This window comes from Diplotaxodon limnothrissa, linkage group LG4 (genome assembly GCF_057381915.1).
Source record: "Diplotaxodon limnothrissa isolate DT_005_m linkage group LG4, D_limnothrissa_male_GT1.1, whole genome shotgun sequence".
NCBI lineage: Eukaryota > Metazoa > Chordata > Actinopteri > Cichliformes > Cichlidae > Diplotaxodon > Diplotaxodon limnothrissa.
The window spans coordinates 3931034-3949127 of record NC_140599.1 but is presented as its reverse complement, the minus strand read 5'-3'; the positions used below and the strand labels follow the sequence as shown (position 1 = coordinate 3949127).

Below are 18094 nucleotides of genomic sequence, written 5' to 3'. Positions count from 1 at the left end.
TCATTCATTCCCCCTGTCCTATTTATTAAAAAAAAAAAAAAAAAAAAAATGACAAAGGATGAACTGAAGCTCTGCCATCACGTAATGTCGCATACTGCTGTTTCTGATGTCATTTAAAAAAAAAAAAAAAAAAAAAAAGATAACACAGTGAAGCCATACAAAGGGGAGGAAGTTTACCAACATCAAACAGACCTTCACAAGGATGCTCCTGTGATAAAAAACACTACCGCCCCCCTCCCAGAATCTTAAGAATCTGGGGAGGGGAGGACAGAAAGAATTCCTTAAAACAATGTACAAATGGTAAACATAAAAATGACAAACATTTAACAATTCACTCTAACAATGCATCTTCTAGAAGGGAAGACTTGCCAGGCCGTCCCTCTGCAAAATCAAAATCACTCCTTTGTCTGTGAAACAGTTTTGTAGGAGCGACCCCATCATAAAACCCCCACGGTGTGCTGCAAACTCTGTGTCTGTGTCTATGTGCATGAGCACGTGAGTGAGTGTATGCGCGTACCTGTGTGTATGTGAGTGCAGGTGAGTGTGAGTGTGCGTGTGGATGTGTGGGCGTAACAGTTAAAGCACTATGTGCGTATATCTCTATGTACGCGCCTTCCTGAGGGTCATAAAAGTCCATCTCCCTTCCAAACCAAAGTTATTTAGTTACAAACTTTGAGACTCCCACCCAGGCATGCCCTGAGGAATTTCCACTCAACATTAACCTCTCTTTGTCTCACTTTCACAGTTCAACTGGGGCAGGGTCTCCGAGAAATCTACTCCTAAGCTTATGACACACTCAGGCCTTTTTTTACATCCAGGGCAGCGTCAGTGTCTTTACACTAATTCTATATCCTTCTAACACTTTCCTAAACTCTAAAATAAGCTAAACATTCCCACAATATCCAAGTCAGTAGGGTGAGAACTCAACTGAACACGGCAGATTACTTAATTACAGGGTATACCATAAGTCCAAAGTTTTGTCTCTGGTGGGACATTTCATGTGCTGGGTGAAAGTACAGAGGACAGGGAGCATGCTTTCTTGATAACGCAGTCTTTCCATGAAAGATCCAACAAATGATGACAGAATTCGGTGTTTTCATGTTGTTATTTTCTTGTATTAAGTCACTGGAATATCCCCCGCTCTTACAGTTTCGATCTCCCCAGTTTTGGATTCGGTTTGTGTTATCACTGACTCAGTGGGCGGGCATCTGTAAGGAGTGGAGGAGTGTTTTTAATCTCCTTTAGTCTCCTTTTTTTCCTTCTCTCTCTCTTCTCCAAATCATTCAACCTCAGTCGTGTCAAATCTCTCTTTTTGCATGAGTGTGTACATATGTTTGTGCTTTGGGTCTTGGCTAACTCTGCATCTCGCTGTGGCTTGGAAGGTCCAAGCCACTGTGCTTTGAATGCATTTCATTCAGACAGTTTAAATAGTCCACAACTGTGTCATTAAATTGTTGTTGGCGCAGGCAACAGGACTCTGTACTTATGCTCACATTTTTATTTTATTTGTTTAATTTTTGTTTTTAGTGTCAGCTAATGTTGGTTGTTGGATGGTTTCCACTAGAAATGAGCAGAACTGGAGCTCAAACAGCAGCACTGTGGTGAAGCTGTCATCCAAACTGGTAGCCTGTCTCATCAATCCTGAAATGTATTCAGTGATAAAATGAAATCCTGTGTGTGTGTGCGCACGTGTGTGTGTGTGTGTGTGTGCGCGCACGTGTGTGTGCGTGTGCATCCTGCTTGTCCTGGTTATATCCTGGTTATTGATTCCTAGAGAAGTAAGTATTACAAGTAATACAAATGAGTATTCAGTCTTAACTGTCAATTAGAGTATACACCAGCTGTTTGTTTGCCATGTTTGAATTGCACATTGGAAATTGATTTTCCGTGATCTTGCCTGTGTGGATGAGGTTGATTACCCACTCAAGCGTACTCTTTCCATGTACAGACATATCTGCGTAGTGAGTAGAGCAGGGCGATATGACCAAAAATATTTATCACGATATACATTTGAAAATTTGCGATAACCATATAACTGATGACATAATTGATACTAGACAAAATACTTTACAACTCCACAACTTTATTAGTGCAAAAAAACCCCATCAATGTATTTTCACTTAAACAAGCAGCTGTTTTTTATCTGCATTAAAGTTATATAAAAATGTAACAGTGCAAATTCCTCGCTGACAGTTTAACCAAAAGGCGTTTCCAGTAGAAACTGTCCGACACATCCTCAGCATAACCATGTGTAATATCCACAAAACTTAAAAAGAGGTTATACACACACAATACGGGAATATTATGTTGAAGCACAGTACGTATCACTGTAATGCTCCGACAATCCATCAAGCGGTGTGGCTTCGTAGCTTAGCAAAGTCGTACTGAAACATTTGACAGATTTTCGAGCGCCGTGTACATGAAATCATTTCGAGGTCAGTAAACACAACCAGAGTTCATACATAAGGCACACGGGATTATAAGGGGCTCTGTCGATTTTCAGAAAAATCAAAGGATTGATTTTAAGTGTGCCGTATTTTCCAAACAACACGGTAATAACGACGGCCCGCTAGCATGCGCTACCAAAAATAGTGCTTTGTTGTGTATCTGACGGACGAAAGCTAAACCAGTTCCACACCACTGAAGCTGCAGCATTTTTACAAACCAGTTCTGGTTTCATTCAACGATCTGCTTTCGCCCTTCACATTCTCCGTCGCCGAAATGCTTTTTCCGCCATGTGCGTATGAAAACAAAGGCACTGCACATGCGTGTTTTACCCATATTCTATCGCGATATTTCATTTACTTATCGTTGCCCAACATTACACCGTATTACCGTGAACGGTATGATATGGCCCAGCCCTAGCTGTGAGCTGAGTCTTGTAACCTTGTAAACCAAAATATCGGAAACGTTTATGTCTGTGCGTCCACAGATGAGTGTGTGTCGTGTGTTTGTTAATGAACCTTTTAATGTGAAGCACTCTGAAAAGCTCTAAGTGGCCTGTGTACTTAGCCATGGTTTTTCTTGTTTTTGTTTTTTTAAATTGCTTCTATATAAAAGTGACCTTGTCTTAACACATACAGTCAGTAAAAAGAGGAAAGACTTGGTTTCTGAAAGAAGCGTAAAGGCTGCTGCTTATTCTTTCCAACATTCACTTGGTCCTCCAACTTCTGGCCTCAACATCATTAAAATCAACAAGAAGCACTTGGAACATAAACTTCTGCCAGAGTGACTCTCTCTCCTGGCAGTATTTACTTTTAAGGAGACAGTGCTGTATTCTGTTGAGTCATTTTGTTTTCTTTTTTTCTTTCAGGAAGTAGAGCAGATAAGGGCATGACAGATGTTTACATGGATTACACAAACATGTAGGAGTATGTCATAGATAATGGGTATTGATATTGTTTTAAATAGTCAGTGGTCTTGTTTTTATTCCATTTTCTAATAATTGCTCCAACAGTCGATCTCTTCTCACCAAACTCCTGCCTGTTTGAGATAGGCTTGTGCAGGTGTACAATCTTATCCCTGGTGTCCTTAGACAGCTCTCTGGTCTTGGCCATGGTGGAGGTTGGAGTCTGACTGTTTGTAGGTGTGGGCTGTAGGGCTGCCACAAACCATTATTTTGATAGTCGACTAGTCACCGATTATATTTGCGATTAGTCGACTAATCAGATCATCATCCATTGGACGTAAAACGTACAGCTTATTGCACCAGCAGCATCTGCTCTTATATATCATTAGCTTACAGCTTTAAGTGTTTAAGGTATGTGCTAACTAAAAATAATGAAGTTTGAAGATTGTTTCGGTGAAGTTTAATAAACTCCTTGCTATCTATAATATAACGGGACACCGGAGTATATTCTCGAGCATCTCACACTGTGAGCTAGTACCCACGTTCCACCTGAATAGGAATATAAATTCATCCGGTGAGGACAGGAATAGGACTGTAGCTACAGTGGAGTGACCTCGGCACACTGTGGAGTCAAGTAGGCGTTGCTTTGTCTTGTAATTCATCTACAGAAGAAAATGTACAAAGATGTCTATGTCCACTGTGAGCGACCATCTTTGAACAGAGGCGGGGGTTTACGACACCAACTCTCTGCCATCTATAATCCAGTTTTGAGATCCCTTCCCAGACGCCTTAATGCCCACTCACATCCTGGGCCATCTGACCTCAGGAATTCGCATGATAAGGTGGGGCCAGGTTTTACAATGAACACACCCGAAACTCTGGTTGATTGGGACCCACGCCCAGTTTCCCACCTTGGCTCAGGCGATTAGAGGATCATCAGGGGGTCCTTTTGTCCCTCTGTGGGGGGATACTCCCACTAGGTTTATATCTGGGACTCTCCACCATTTGACCTTAGAACTGAAGAAGCTTCTCGGATGAGAGGTGAAACGTCTTCAAGCAACTTAAAGAAGTCCAGACGCTTTTCTTTGCAAGCTCCTTTGACAAAGATGGAAGTTAACATTGGACCAACTGATGTCAAAGACTCTGCAGATATCACTGTACATCTCAATCTGTCACACTAATCTTAAACAAGGCTGAAACTGACAAAGTACTGTTATTTTTCTTTCTGTGACTGTATTGTATTAATTTTTGGTAAACCACTGAAAAAAAATCAGCACCGATTTCAACAGGCCCACATTTTGGAATAACAGATGTTATATGTGGCCTCATAAAAGGAAGTCCAGGTTTGTGCACATTGGCAGAAGTGGAGGAAAGAGAGTAAGTGCCTCTTTCAAACAGAAGTCTACGATGACCGGGATGACTGAGAACTTTCAGACATATCTCATAATATCTTAACAATTTTGGAATTGTTCATTTTGTACAGTTATGGATACAGGCTCTGTTTGACCTCTGCTCACTCCTTCAGTCTTTAGCTTTCACTAGAAATGGACAAAACACAAAACTGCTTCCACCTTTATCTGCTGTGGTCTTTTCACCACTGTAATCTAGAGAAAAAATTTTCTATACAGAATTGGTAAGAAACCAGACTGTACTGGGTTTTTGCTCAAATGTGTGCGTTCTTTTAAAGGGTGTTGCCTTGTATGGCAGCTGTAAACTGATTTGCACGACAACATCTGGGGCTTTTTGACTTTCACTCAAAATCTTGTCACGCAATTAGGGCTGGGCCATATTATACCGTTCACGGTAATACCGGTATAATGTTAGGCAACGATAGGAAAATGAAATATCGCGATAGAATGGGAGTAAAATGCGCATGCGCAGTGCCTTTGTTTTCATACGCACATGGCCGACTGTTGAGGAACCAGAATTGGTTTGTAAAAATGGTGCAACTTCCATGATGTGGAACTGGTTTGGTGTTTGTCCGTCAGATACACAACAAAGCACATTTTTTTGCAGAACATGCAAGCGGCCGTTGTTATTGTCATATTTGTCGGACTAAGATGCTCTTAAATCTGGGAGTAATCTGGGTCCCAAACTCCGTATATTTGACTTCAGGTCAAACAACACTGCAGCATCACTGAGAGTTGAAAACTGTCTAAATTCTTTCATCTTTAATAAAACGATCAGCATTGCTGCTTTACCAGGTGTAACTATGAAGTTTAACTTCCAGGCATCCATGAAAACAAAAGTTATTACATTTAACGGAGTTAGAAGTTAGCAGGAAGCTAGCGGAAGTTAGCTCGCTAGTTTCGCTAGTTACCTAAGCATGATATAGCATGTTCTGACTGAGAGATTTCTGAAAAAAATCAAACGTACAGCTCTGCTATCACTTCCAACATAAATGAAGACAGGAAACTAAACAGCAGTGACGTTTGTAGGGTTACTGAAGTTGGGCTAGCTGGTATATAATGATGTGCTACGTGATCGCTAGCGACACAGCTATGTTAGCATAACATAAACAGTGAAGCTGGAGGACGAACACTAACACTTTTCCACTTATAAAAGTTAACGTGAAGGTTCTTCATGGTTAGAGACAAATGCAATCGCATGGCAGGATGCTGTAAACGGACCAAACTTCAGTCAGGAGAACAACTGAGATAATCCATCCACAATACCAGGTTAGTCATTAATATACTGCAACAACATGGGAATAGATCAGCTGCCAGAGAATTCAACATTAATGAATCAATGGTACAGAAGTGGAGGAAGCAAGAAGAATGAGTTTAATAAAGTTTGATTTATCTGACTGCTTTGTTTCGCTTAATGTGCCTTATAATCCCGTGCACCTTATGGTCCGAAAAATACGTACTGCACACTGCAGTTTAATGTTGCAAAGCACCTCTTTTTAACTTCAGTGGATATTATACATGGTTATGCTCAGGATATGTCAGCCCATTTCTACTGGAAATGCCTTTTGGTTAAACTTTCAGCAAGGAATTTACATTTGCACTGTTACATTTTTATAAAGCTTTAATGTACATAAAAACCAGCTTCTTGTTTAAGTGAAAATAAATGGAAGGTTGTCTTTTTGCGCTAGTAATGTTGTGGAGTATTTTGTCTCGCATCAATTATATCGTCAGTTATATCGTTATCGCAAATTTTCAAATATATATCGTGATAAATATTTTTGGCCATATCGCCCTGCTCTACACGCAATGCTAATTTTGCAGTGTGATTCTCTGTGTTTCAGGTTCAGGCTCAGGTCAGCAGCTCTCTAGCTGTTGCACAGGCGCTGGCAGATGATGTCGACTGTCATGTGTTTCCATTCAGAGAGTTTGGCAAAGGACGAATCAAGAAATGCCGAGTCAGCCCAGACGCCTTCATCCAGATCAGCTTACAACTGGCATACTACAGGGTACCACACAGTGAAAGACTTCTCAGTTTCCAAACCGAGCCTCCAGCTGAATCTTTAACAGTCCTACTGGATTAGAGTCAAGTTAAATAAAGAAGTGGCGAGCACACACAGACATTTTGTTCCTTTAAATACTATCGCAAGACAACTGATGTATTCATTCAGTCCCGGTAGCAGTACTGGAGTAAAACATTAAACAAAAACATCAACCAAAAAGAAATAAGGACGGTGGGCATCCTGCACACCGTTTGGATTTAGAAACTCCACAAATACAGTTGTTTATCAGTAATATACCATTATTTAATTTACAGTTATTATGTACAATACTCAAAGAACGCAACAACATCTCAGCTTGTACAAATAACATACTGAGCAGACAGCTCCCTACAATACATATTTTAAAATATCTTGCCTTCTGAAATCAGATTATTCTTTTCGACACACCCTGTATATGAATTGTTTTGTTAATCTCTGGCTTTACAAGCCAAGAAAACACAACTGCAGGCCTGTATTCAGTCTGTGCAACTTTTCAATCTTCCTGTGTTCCCATGAGACGACCTGTCATTAAGGATGGATATTTGTGTTGATGGTGTTAGTGAATCTGCTTATCAGGTGGAGATTTTTTCATTCCTTAAGTCCTGTGTAACTCCTTAATAACCATTTTCTTTATAATAGTAGACTTTCATCAAAATTGACTTTCCTGATCCCTGGAGTAGTTATCTCCCAGCCTTCAAAGGAAGCTTTGCCCCCTTTTTTCCCTCTTCAATTGAAACACAATATTCTTTTTGTATTATCAAAGTGGAAAAATCCTCCATTCAGAACAGATCTGTAGCGCACACACATATCAGCTAGCATGTCCAGTTTGGCTTTTAGTGCTTCAAACCACTTCTCCCCACCTGCTTTCACTTTTCTGCTTCCAGGATCGCGGTGGCTTTTGTCTGACTTACGAGGCATCGATGACCCGTCTGTTCAGGGAGGGCCGGACAGAGACTGTGCGCTCCTGCTCCAACGAGAGCTGTGCTTTCATCACAGCTCTGGAGAGTGGAGAGGTACCGAAGTACTAAAATACTTGTTATTCATTTTTTTAAGCTTAAAGTTGAAAAAATAAAAACGAATGCAGAGTGCCAGTGTTCAAGGTGCCTGTCCAAACTTAGCTGAGTGAACCAGTGAGAACTACATTGGAATATTGCTCAAGTTCCTCAGCCGTAGGCCTAAGGTCAACAAGTTGGGTAATGGCAGAAAGGATACCGTTCATAGCGCCTCTCTGCATGCAGCAGTGAACATGAAAGTTAATGTGCCCTGCAGTGTATGTAGAACACACACTGCAGGGCACTACACTGTATTCACCAGCAATTACACACACACACACACCTTTTAACACTTGGAGTGGGTCTACAGAAATCCAGCTGGTAAGCTGTGTGGATCAAACTGTTGGTCATTATGTGTTAAATCGTCCAGCAGGAGCAACATGTGTACACATCCACCCACATAGCACAGCAGTAAGTTCATAAGTGCTACTAAGTACGGACAGGACTGGTCGTGACAGAAGTTTGTTTGCTTTGACAGACAGAGGAGGAATGCAGACGCCTTTTCCAACTGGCTTCTGAGAGGCACCAGAACCTTTATCGGATGGCTATGACTGGAGCAGGAATCGACAGACATCTCTTCTGCCTTTACGTAGTCTCCAAATACTTGGGAGTGGAGTCGCCTTTCCTCAAAGAAGTAAGCCTTGGCTCTTTTCCAGAGGATGGCTACATTTAGATGTACTGATATTCATACACTGTTTGGTTTAAAAGTCCAAACAGGTTAAACGGGACCAACGCGAATGAGTTTCAGCTCTTTGAAAAGTCGTGACTGTCTTCATATGTAAACAGATTGCATTGATTTAAATGGACGTGCACTTCTTTAGCAGCATTCTTGTTGGACAAAACAAACTTGCACCAAGACACAAACACCAAAGACTCTGATGTCAGGTGGACAGAAGAAAGTGAAAGCCAGTGAACGCTCCCATATATGCCCAAGTGTGGATGTAGCTTTCAGATCAGAACACTGTCCTGATGACGTTATGTCCTCAGGCTCTAGTTTCCAGTTATACTGCACACAGCATGCTTTGAGTAAAGAGAAAAAGGATTTCCGGTGACCCTACAGTCTTATTGATGGATTGGAGAGCTCATATAAATGTAGAAATTTAACACTGTCTCAGTTTTATTAATACAAACCATAAAACAATTAAGAGCGCAACAACAAAATGGAGTGTGTCATTGATCAGCTGCTTTAAAGATGCATATCTAACATATTATGAATACATGACTATTGGCTCCCTTTGTGCAATCCATATTGATCCAATAAAGAGTCGATGTATATAATCAGTCAAGAATGCAAAGCTGTCCTTCCATCCAGGCTGCAGCCTATTCCAGCTACCACAGGGTGAGGGGCAGGGTACACCCTGGACATTTTGCAGGGCTAACACATAGCGACAGACAACCATTCACCTCGGTTCTTTTATTCCTCGGGCATCCAGAGACGGCACCGGACTCAGTAGTCATTTTCACAAAAACTTTATTCATCTTTATTCATCTTCATTTAAGCATGCAATCTTCTAGAAGGGAAGACTTGCCAGGCTGTCGCTCTGCAAAATCTTCACTCCTTTGTCTGTGAAACACAGTTTTGTAGGAGCGACCCCATCATAAAACCCCCACGGTGTGCTGCAAACTGTGTCTGTTGTTACGTCCCTCTGCCGCCTCTAATCTGCTCAGTGTGTTCAGCTGGTGCTAATTGACCACACCTAGTCAGGTGTGGATAAAAGCACACCTGAGGCAAGCTTCCCAGAGAGCTCACTAGTCTTTGCCTCGGTGGTACCAGCCATTTGAGCCAACCTGCTATGCCATTTTAAGATAAAGCCTCTTCTCACTAACACTCTGGTATTCATCTCCTTTTTTATGTTGCGGCTTTTGAGCCGACAGTGTAACACTGTCTATGTGCACGAGCACGTGAGTGCCTGTGTGCGCGTGTACCCGTATGTCTATGTGAGTGAATGTATGCGCGTACCTGTGTGTATGTGTGTGCACACGTGAGTGTGGATGTGTGTGTCTATGTCTGTGACTTCCTGGGGGTCATAAAAGTAATGTCCTCACCCACCAAATTCCTTTAAAGCACATACAAAACAGAGTTAACAAACTGCAAACACTGAGACTCCCACCCAGGTATCCCCTGGGAATTTCCACTCAACATTCACTTCTCTTTGTCTCACTTTCAGTTCAAACTGGGGGGGGGGGGGGCTCCTAGAAATCTACTCCTAAATTCGTGACACACTCAGGCCTTTATTACATCGAGGGCAGCGTCTCTACAATAATTCTACCTTCCAACACATTTCTAAACTCTCAAATAGGCTACGCATATCTTCAGCACTCACACAGAAAGGCCCCGGCCTGATGGTGGAATTGAACTCAGGACCTTCGTGCTCCGCAGCGACAGTGCTAACCACAGCGACACTCAAAAGATCATAATTAGGTTTTGTGTAATTTGGTGTCTTCTAGCTGGTCACGTCTGCTTCTGCTTCACCCCATGTTTTTCTCACTCAATCCCTCATTAAAGGTTCTGTCTGAGCCTTGGCGTCTCTCCACCAGTCAGACTCCAGTTCAGCAGATGAATCTGTTCGACCTGAAGAACCACCCAGATTTCATCTCGCTTGGTGGGGGCTTTGGACCTGTGAGTGGGCACATTTACATCTTTTAAGACAAGGAGACTAGATAATGTATTTGTGGTGGGTGGTATGTGAGGCGTTAACGCGAAACCTCGTGTCTTCACTGTCATGTCAGGTCGCTGACGATGGTTATGGAGTTTCATACATCATCGTGGGTGAAGATATGGTCAACTTCCACGTGTCTTCCAAATACTCCTGCAGTCAGACTGTAAGTAACGTCTCCGTGTCTTGGAGTTCAGAGACATCACACACTGTTGTAGGAAATCACATTTACACCAGACAATATTCTCAAGCCTTTTAAACTTGGCACAGTCTTGGAAAGAGAAGATCGCAAATCCCAGAATGGTAGTACTGGTATTCCAGTGTCCAATACCAGTAGAATTCTTGATAACAACATATTTAAACTTTAAGTTTAAGTCGTTTTAAAACATTGACACGGTGGCTGCTCATTTATTTAAAATGTTGACAACATGCTTTGATGACAAGACACAAGCTGAAATGTTAAGATGGTTGCCATGGTATCCTGTTGGTGTTATAGTGCTTTTATGGTAGCATAGCATTAGCATTTGGTGTTAGCCATTGCAGAAATTTTTGTTGACTTCTCAATGGCAGTGTCAGCTTTCTTAAACCCAATGGAGATGTGCATTTCAGGACAACATACTCTGAACTGAAACATGCTTAACTTGAATTTTTTGAACAGATCTGGGTGTTGGCCTGTTAGGTGCTTCACTAAATTGGAAGTATTTCCTCCCTTGGATCCAACCTTCCAGTCAGTAGATGACCTGCTCTACCTCCTGAGCTGTAGTCCCACCCCATGTAACACATTTGTAAACAAGATGTTTTACTGTGTGAACCCAGCATACAGACCCAAAAAGCCAGGATGTTTATCTTGGCTCTGTCAATCCTAAAGTGTTGGTTTTATGCTGACTAGTTTTTAGTTTTCCTTGGCTCAGATGGACCTTTGGATAAGTCCCTACAGTACAAGTTAGAAGTTGGTTCTCACAAAGTCAGCGGTGCCCAACCTTTTTTGCACCACGGACCGGTTTAATGTCAGACAATATTTTCATGGCCTGGCCTTTAAGGTGTCGCAGATACAACAAAATAAAATTATATGACCAAGACCAAAACTGTGTGATTGAGTAACTTTATTAGCACTGTCAAGCTGCTAATAAAATGAAATGCGCCAACAACAGTGAGAGTGACGTCCTCCTGTCTGCCCTTTGATGCTCTTCTGGTCACCATGGTAACGCATAAATATTTCTTTCAAAATAAAAACTACAACACAGGAAAAGACCCAGGGAAACTGAGTTAATGATGAAAACCATAAATTTCACACCCGAGCCTCAACTCTAGCGGCCCGGTGCCAAACAACTCACGGGCCGGTCCGTGGCCCGGGGGTTGGGGACCGCTGCTCTAAATGGTGCCAAAACCAAATCCAACTTTTACAAACGTGGCCTCCTTCAGACTTCCAATCCTTTAAATACACTCAACAAAAATATAAACGCAACACCTTTGTTACTGCTCCCATTCCCCATGGGATGGACGTAGAGACCTAAAATTCATTCCAGATACACAATATAACCATCCCTCCCAAACAGTGGTCACAAATCAGTCCAAATGTGTGGTAGTGGGCACATCTGCCATATTGAGATAATCCATCCCACCTCACAGGTGTGCCACATCAGGATGCTGATCTGACATCATGAGTAGTGCACAGGTGTACCTCAGACTGCCCACAACAAAAGGCCACCCTGGAATGTGCAGTTTTTTGCGCTATTGGGGGTCTGGGGACCCAGAACCGGTCAGTATCTGGTGTGACCACCATTTGCCTCATGCAGTGCAACACATCGTCGCATGGAGTCTATCAGATTGTCAATTGTGGCCTGTGGAATGTTGGTCCACTCCACTTCAATGGCTGTGCGAGGTTGTTGGATATTCGTGGGAACTGGTACACGCTGTCGTATACGCCGGTCAAGCACATCCCGAACATGCTCAATGGGTGACATGTCCGGTGAGTATGCTGGCCATGCAAGAACTGGGACATTCTCAGCTGCCATCTGCCCTGAACAATGTGAACCATGATTCATCCGTGAAGCGCACACCTCTCCAACGTGCCAGACGCCATCGAATGTGAGCATTTGCCCACACAAGTCTGTTACGGCGACGAGCTGGAGTCAGGTCAAGACCCCGATGAGGACGACGGGCATGCAGTTGAGCGTCCCTGAGACGGTTTGTGCAGAAATTGTTTGGTTGTGCAAACCAATTGTTCCAGCAGCTGTCTGGGTGGCTGGTCTCAGACGATCTTGGAGGTGAACCTGCTGGATGTGGAGGTCCTGGGCTGGTGTGGTTACACGAGGTCTGCGGTTGTGAGGCCGGTTGGATGTGCTGCCATATTCTCTGAAACGCCTGTGGAGACGGCTTATGGTTGAGAAATGAACATTCAATGCACGGGCGACAGATCTGGTTGACATTCCTGCTGTCAGCATGCCAATTGCACGCTCCCTCATTGCTTGTGGCATCTGTGGCATTTTGCTGTGAGACAAAACTGCACATTCCAGGATGGCCTTTTGTTGTGGGCAGTCTGAGGTACACCTGTGCACTACTCATGATGTCAGATCAGCATCCTGATGTGGCACACCTGTGAGGTGGGATGGATTATCTCAATATAGCAGATGTGCCCACTACCACACATTTGGACTGATTTGTGACCACTGTTTGGGAGGGATGGTTATATTGTGTATCTGGGATGAATTTTAGGTCTCTACGTCCATCCCATGGGGAATGGGAGCAAAAACAAAAGTGTTGCGTTTATATTTTTGTTCAGTGTAGTTGAAATGTCATGCTTGAAGCCAGCTTGACACTTGTGCACCTCTCATTCTTGTATTTACACAGTAAACAAACACTTTGACTAAGGTTAACATCACACATCAGCATGACCACAAACGGTGGAGGATTTTTCATGTTTGGGATGGGTTTGTGGTTTTAAATGACAGTTGTCACTGAATTTTCACAGAATCATTTCATAAGACAGGCTATGATGTCATGTATACAGGGTATGGCCATTGTTCCACGAAAGGGAAGAATGTACGCTTTCGCTCATTTTCACTTCCTTTTTAATCATCAGCTCTTCATAGTCAACACACATTCATCTAAAATCTTTTTTTTTTTTTAAATTTCAGAATAAATGCCAAAAACAGCCATTTGATTTTTACCTGGTGATCCTCGCAATTCTGAGCCTCAATACCAAATCTTTCCGCACTTAATGTGACTGTGGGTTGATTCCAAGTGTGCAGCAAGCTTTGATGACGTCGTCAGCAACAAAAAAAAGTCTAGAAGATGAAAGGCCTTTTCAGAGGAAAACCGCATCGGATTTCCAGTGAAGTATGTGTCTGATGATGAGAAAAGGGGAACAGTCTGCAAACTAAGGACATCAATTTAGCTCCATATACACTAAGTTGCTGTATTTTATTTATTTTTTTTGTAATTTATCATCAGTGTAGACAACTTGGTTCCTTTGCACAGCACAGGCACAACTCGTATCAGACCTAAATGTTAGTTCTGGCTCAAAATGGGTTACCTGAAATTAAGAAACCTTCAAATTTTGGGGGTTTTGGGAACAAAAAAAATGTATCTTAGGCTCTTATCTAAGCTTAAATGAATCCCAACTCACAAAAGAATAAAACCCTGGGAAGTTTCCTTTGAAAAGTCAAAAAAATATCAACAATATTTCTGTTTTGCTGGTAATTAAAAAAAAAAGCATCAACATTTTTCGAATGGGGCAAAAACACGACGATGAACCGAGCCTCACAGTGGTAACTTATTGCGGGAGTTTTCACAATAAGCGCACAATCTTGATAAAACAGAATTAAATAGTATTAAATGTTTGGATCCCTAAAATACTCAGTTTACATGATGCAAACGTGACGGTAGGGCCGGTTGAGGATACAGCAAGAAACCTTGATTTCCCTGGGCTTATCGGGAAATCAGTCTTTTTGATTAAAGGACATAATGTCTGGACTGAGTCTTCTCAGACAGAAAGACAAGACAACCTGAAAACACAACCTCTGACAGGAAAAAGCAATGACAACATTTGTTCCTGTTTTTTCTGAGAATGTTGAGATTCGTCTGATTCACTTTATGCAAGAAAAATTTAAGCATTTTCTGACAGTACTTGGGTTTTGGAACGAGAACTCGGTCCTGTTTTAAAGCAGTCTGTTATGCCCTCCAGTTCATGGAGTTGAGACTAATGTGCACCTTTTAAGGCCTATTCAGTTTTTCATCATGTGGCCTTCACATGACATACTTTTTGTTAGTCAGTCCGGTCCCTGGCCGAAATGTTCCTCAGATGAGCCTCTGGTTTTGCAGAACGCACTCATTGTGCAGTCAGACTGGAATTCGGGACATTCGGATGCCTCACACGTTGTGTCCTTTTCCCCGAGCTTTTAATGTGTGTTTTGGTGGCAAGACTGTATAAATGGGTTTAGTGATTTTTAAGAAGGGGCCACATGAATGCTGGGACCCAAGGACCCTTGAAATGAAATTGAAATTAATGTATGAGATCAGTGTCTATAAACATTTTGTTCTTTTTATTTTGAAACTTGCTAAATATCCCTTCTTCATTCTAAAGAGGGGTTGACTTCTCACTTCTGTCCATGTTCTTTCTTCCTTCTCTGTGGTTTTATTTATGTACCCAATAACACGTTTGTCTGCTTTCTACACTTCCCTTTCACTTCTCAATACTTTTTTTCTTTTTTTCCTTCCCAGGACTCTCACAGGTTTGGAGTTCAGATAAGTAAGGCTATGCAGGACATCATGGCTCTTCTCTCAGCTGATCCCAAAACCACCTTGTCATCCAAAGGCACAGGCCAGCCACAGTCCAAGAAGCTCCAGTAAAAACAAAAGCGAAGGAAAGTCGGAGCCAAACAACAGAGAGCTTGTTTCAGAGATACAGATATTTTGTCTTCTGCGGTCTTTAGACAAAACAAACATTTACAGCAGTCTTTCACAGGCCAACAGATTAACATAACTACTGTTGTTGTTCTTTTTTTAAAACCTCCTACTCAGTGACAAAAGATAAGCCACGACGCTCCCGTACCTCATCCGTTCGGAAGCCTCTTGTGCATCAGCACTAAACACACAAACATTCTTGTATTCTGAACTTTAATAATTCAACTTTTTAAAGTTTTCTGTCAGTATATGAAAATCTGTGATCAGCAAAATATGTATTTATGTTGGGAAAAAATGGGGGCAGATGTCATCGCTCGAGGAGGAAATGTTTGGAGGCAGAGAAAGTGAGACGAATGTCCCTGATAATCGGCGGAAAGCATTAAGACGCCCTTAATCTCACTAAAAGTGAAGAGCGCACTGACACCATTCATTACAGCATTATGTTGGAGGTTACTGTGCATGTTGGGCTTTGTTAAAGTCAGTGGACACAGCAAAGGTTGGTTTATCAGCTGGGAGTGATGGTTTCCAGTGAAAGTCTAGTCTCTGTAAACCTGGTCACTCGCTCTCCAGATAAAAGCAGTACATAAGCCTGAATCAATAATTAACAATTTAGTTTAATTTTTAAAACCGGAGAGAGAACCGACTGTTCAGCCACAAAGCACATCGCTTTATATGTGGGCGAGTTTTAGGGAAGCTTCGGGAATCAAAGCCGCATTTTAAAACGATTGTCACGTTTTATTTTTTTAAAATGCTGTTTTTAGTTTGTTTGCTAGCGTGTGGGCTTTTTCTTCACTTATCTTGCTGGTGCTTAGCCACGCTCTGCTAAGGCTTGTTGATACTTACAAAACACTGCTCATAGTAGTGCAAGTAAGAGTCCTGCATTCAAAGATCTCCTCAAGTTCAAGTATTATCAGTAAATGTGCTTTTGGATAAAGGTGGTAAAAGTGTAAAGAAAGGGGGGGAAAAGCCAACTACAACTCAGACCTCCAGACAACAAGCTTCAAAAGTCTCTTATCATTTCAAACTTGAGATTTGGCTCTCCTCACATTCACAGGCCATCCAGTCCAAGAAGCTCGAGTAAAACGGCAAAGAAAAGTTAGACAAATATTCCTTTTAACTGTCCAGACACTGTCCAAAACACAGCTTAAGAAGACACTAACTGGCATTGAGTAAACAACGTGAGACAAGTTATTTACCAGAGGCTTTGAACTTTTGGATCAAATGCGATGTAACTAGAACAAACGTTAAATGAGAAGTCTTTGGCCCAGCTGGAAGATTTCGCGTCTGTTGTTCTTTCTTTATCGGGGAAGTGCTGAGAGCACCAGAAACAGACTGCAAAGCAAGACAGAGTGATGAGAAAACGCTGTGAAATGACCGAATGGGCGTCTCTGATGGCTCACAACATCAAGTTAGAGCTTTCAGGCTGTGTTCTGTCTGGGATCCAGGGATGTTATTAAAAGTGCAGCATTTTAAGAAGGGAACAGAACAATGATGTTCTTTGTGTCGTGTGCTTAGCGTAGCGATTAAAAAGGTGAATGTCGCTTTTGATAAATTTGTGGCTATACTTCTGTATTTTAGTAACAGTTGTTACAGGGGTTATGGGAAGGGCAAGATGGCAGCATGTGATCTACAGATGTTGACAGCTGGGAATACAGCTGTGTTTCTGTGTCTCGCTGCATTCATGTCACTATACAAAGTTATATTTGTTGTCTGTTTGTGCCAGACATGATTTGTTCCTGCCAGCTGCTTGCCATTTAAGGGCAGAGTGACAGAAGTACTAACAGCCCACTCGTTATTTTACAATTTTCCACGGGACATAAAGTGGATCGTTCCCACAGAGCCTCTTCTCTGTATTCAGGTTTAAGAAACATGTTCACAAAGTGAAACTCTTTCAGTGCATTTTTCTCCAATTAGTATACTTCCTGCAGCAAACCTTGTAACGTGTCTTTTTGTTATTATTAACTGTTTCTTTCTTGGTTTTAAATGCTTTGAGGTGTTTGATGTAAAAACAAGTTTGATGCTTGTTTGTTTTTGTTTTTTTTTCTTGACATGTGTGTGTAACCTGGTAACACTTTTGTAACTGCTCGAGTTGTTTCATGATTTTCTTTGGTTGCTGGGTTTTGGGTTTTTTCCCCTTAGTACATCGTTTTCTTTCTAAAATGCATATAAATCTGCATTATATGCATTTGTGGACTCTGATCACCTTCCACAGATGGATCTGATGCGTTGTGTAAAATAAAATATTTACTGTCTGCACCAGCGTGTCTGTAGCTGATGTCGTATTGTTATCATAATTATGTGTTGAATTTATCAAATTGCTTAGTCCCAGCTCTGCTTTGGACAAGAAGCCCAGAAGTGCTCCAGTTTTCCGACTGGGTCAAATTCTATAATTAGAGCCGAGTCTTTATGTGTCTGTGTCTCAAAGTCACATGCCAGCTGAATAAAGATTTAAATATTTGCTACAGATGATCTGAAGTTAAGAACGGAAGCGAATTCACTGTTGTGAAAGAAGTATTTGCCTTCTTTGTGATTCTTATTTGCATTGCATCATTGCATGTTTGTCACACGAATACTTCAGATTGTCAAAATTTTAATATTCAAGGATGATTCAAGAAAATGCAAAGTGCAGATTTTAAAATGATTAATTGGTTTGTAAAAGTAGACAAATTTTATCCAAACATAC

The 18094-nt window shown here is 41.7% G+C and overlaps 1 protein-coding gene across 1 annotated transcript in view; it reads left to right on the top strand.

Moving 5' to 3' along the window:
- Positions 1–17842, top strand: part of LOC146633058 (carnitine O-palmitoyltransferase 1, liver isoform-like) — a 66234-nt gene extending 48392 nt beyond the window's left edge. Inside the window, exons 14-19 of the mRNA XM_085351299.1 lie at positions 6600–6764; positions 7682–7810; positions 8328–8483; positions 10356–10469; positions 10580–10672; positions 15229–17842. Coding sequence (XP_085207425.1) covers positions 6600–6764; positions 7682–7810; positions 8328–8483; positions 10356–10469; positions 10580–10672; positions 15229–15357 — 786 coding nt within the window. The 3' untranslated portion in view covers positions 15358–17842. The remainder of the gene's footprint in view (positions 1–6599; positions 6765–7681; positions 7811–8327; positions 8484–10355; positions 10470–10579; positions 10673–15228) is intronic.
- Positions 17843–18094: the final 252 nt, after the last annotated feature.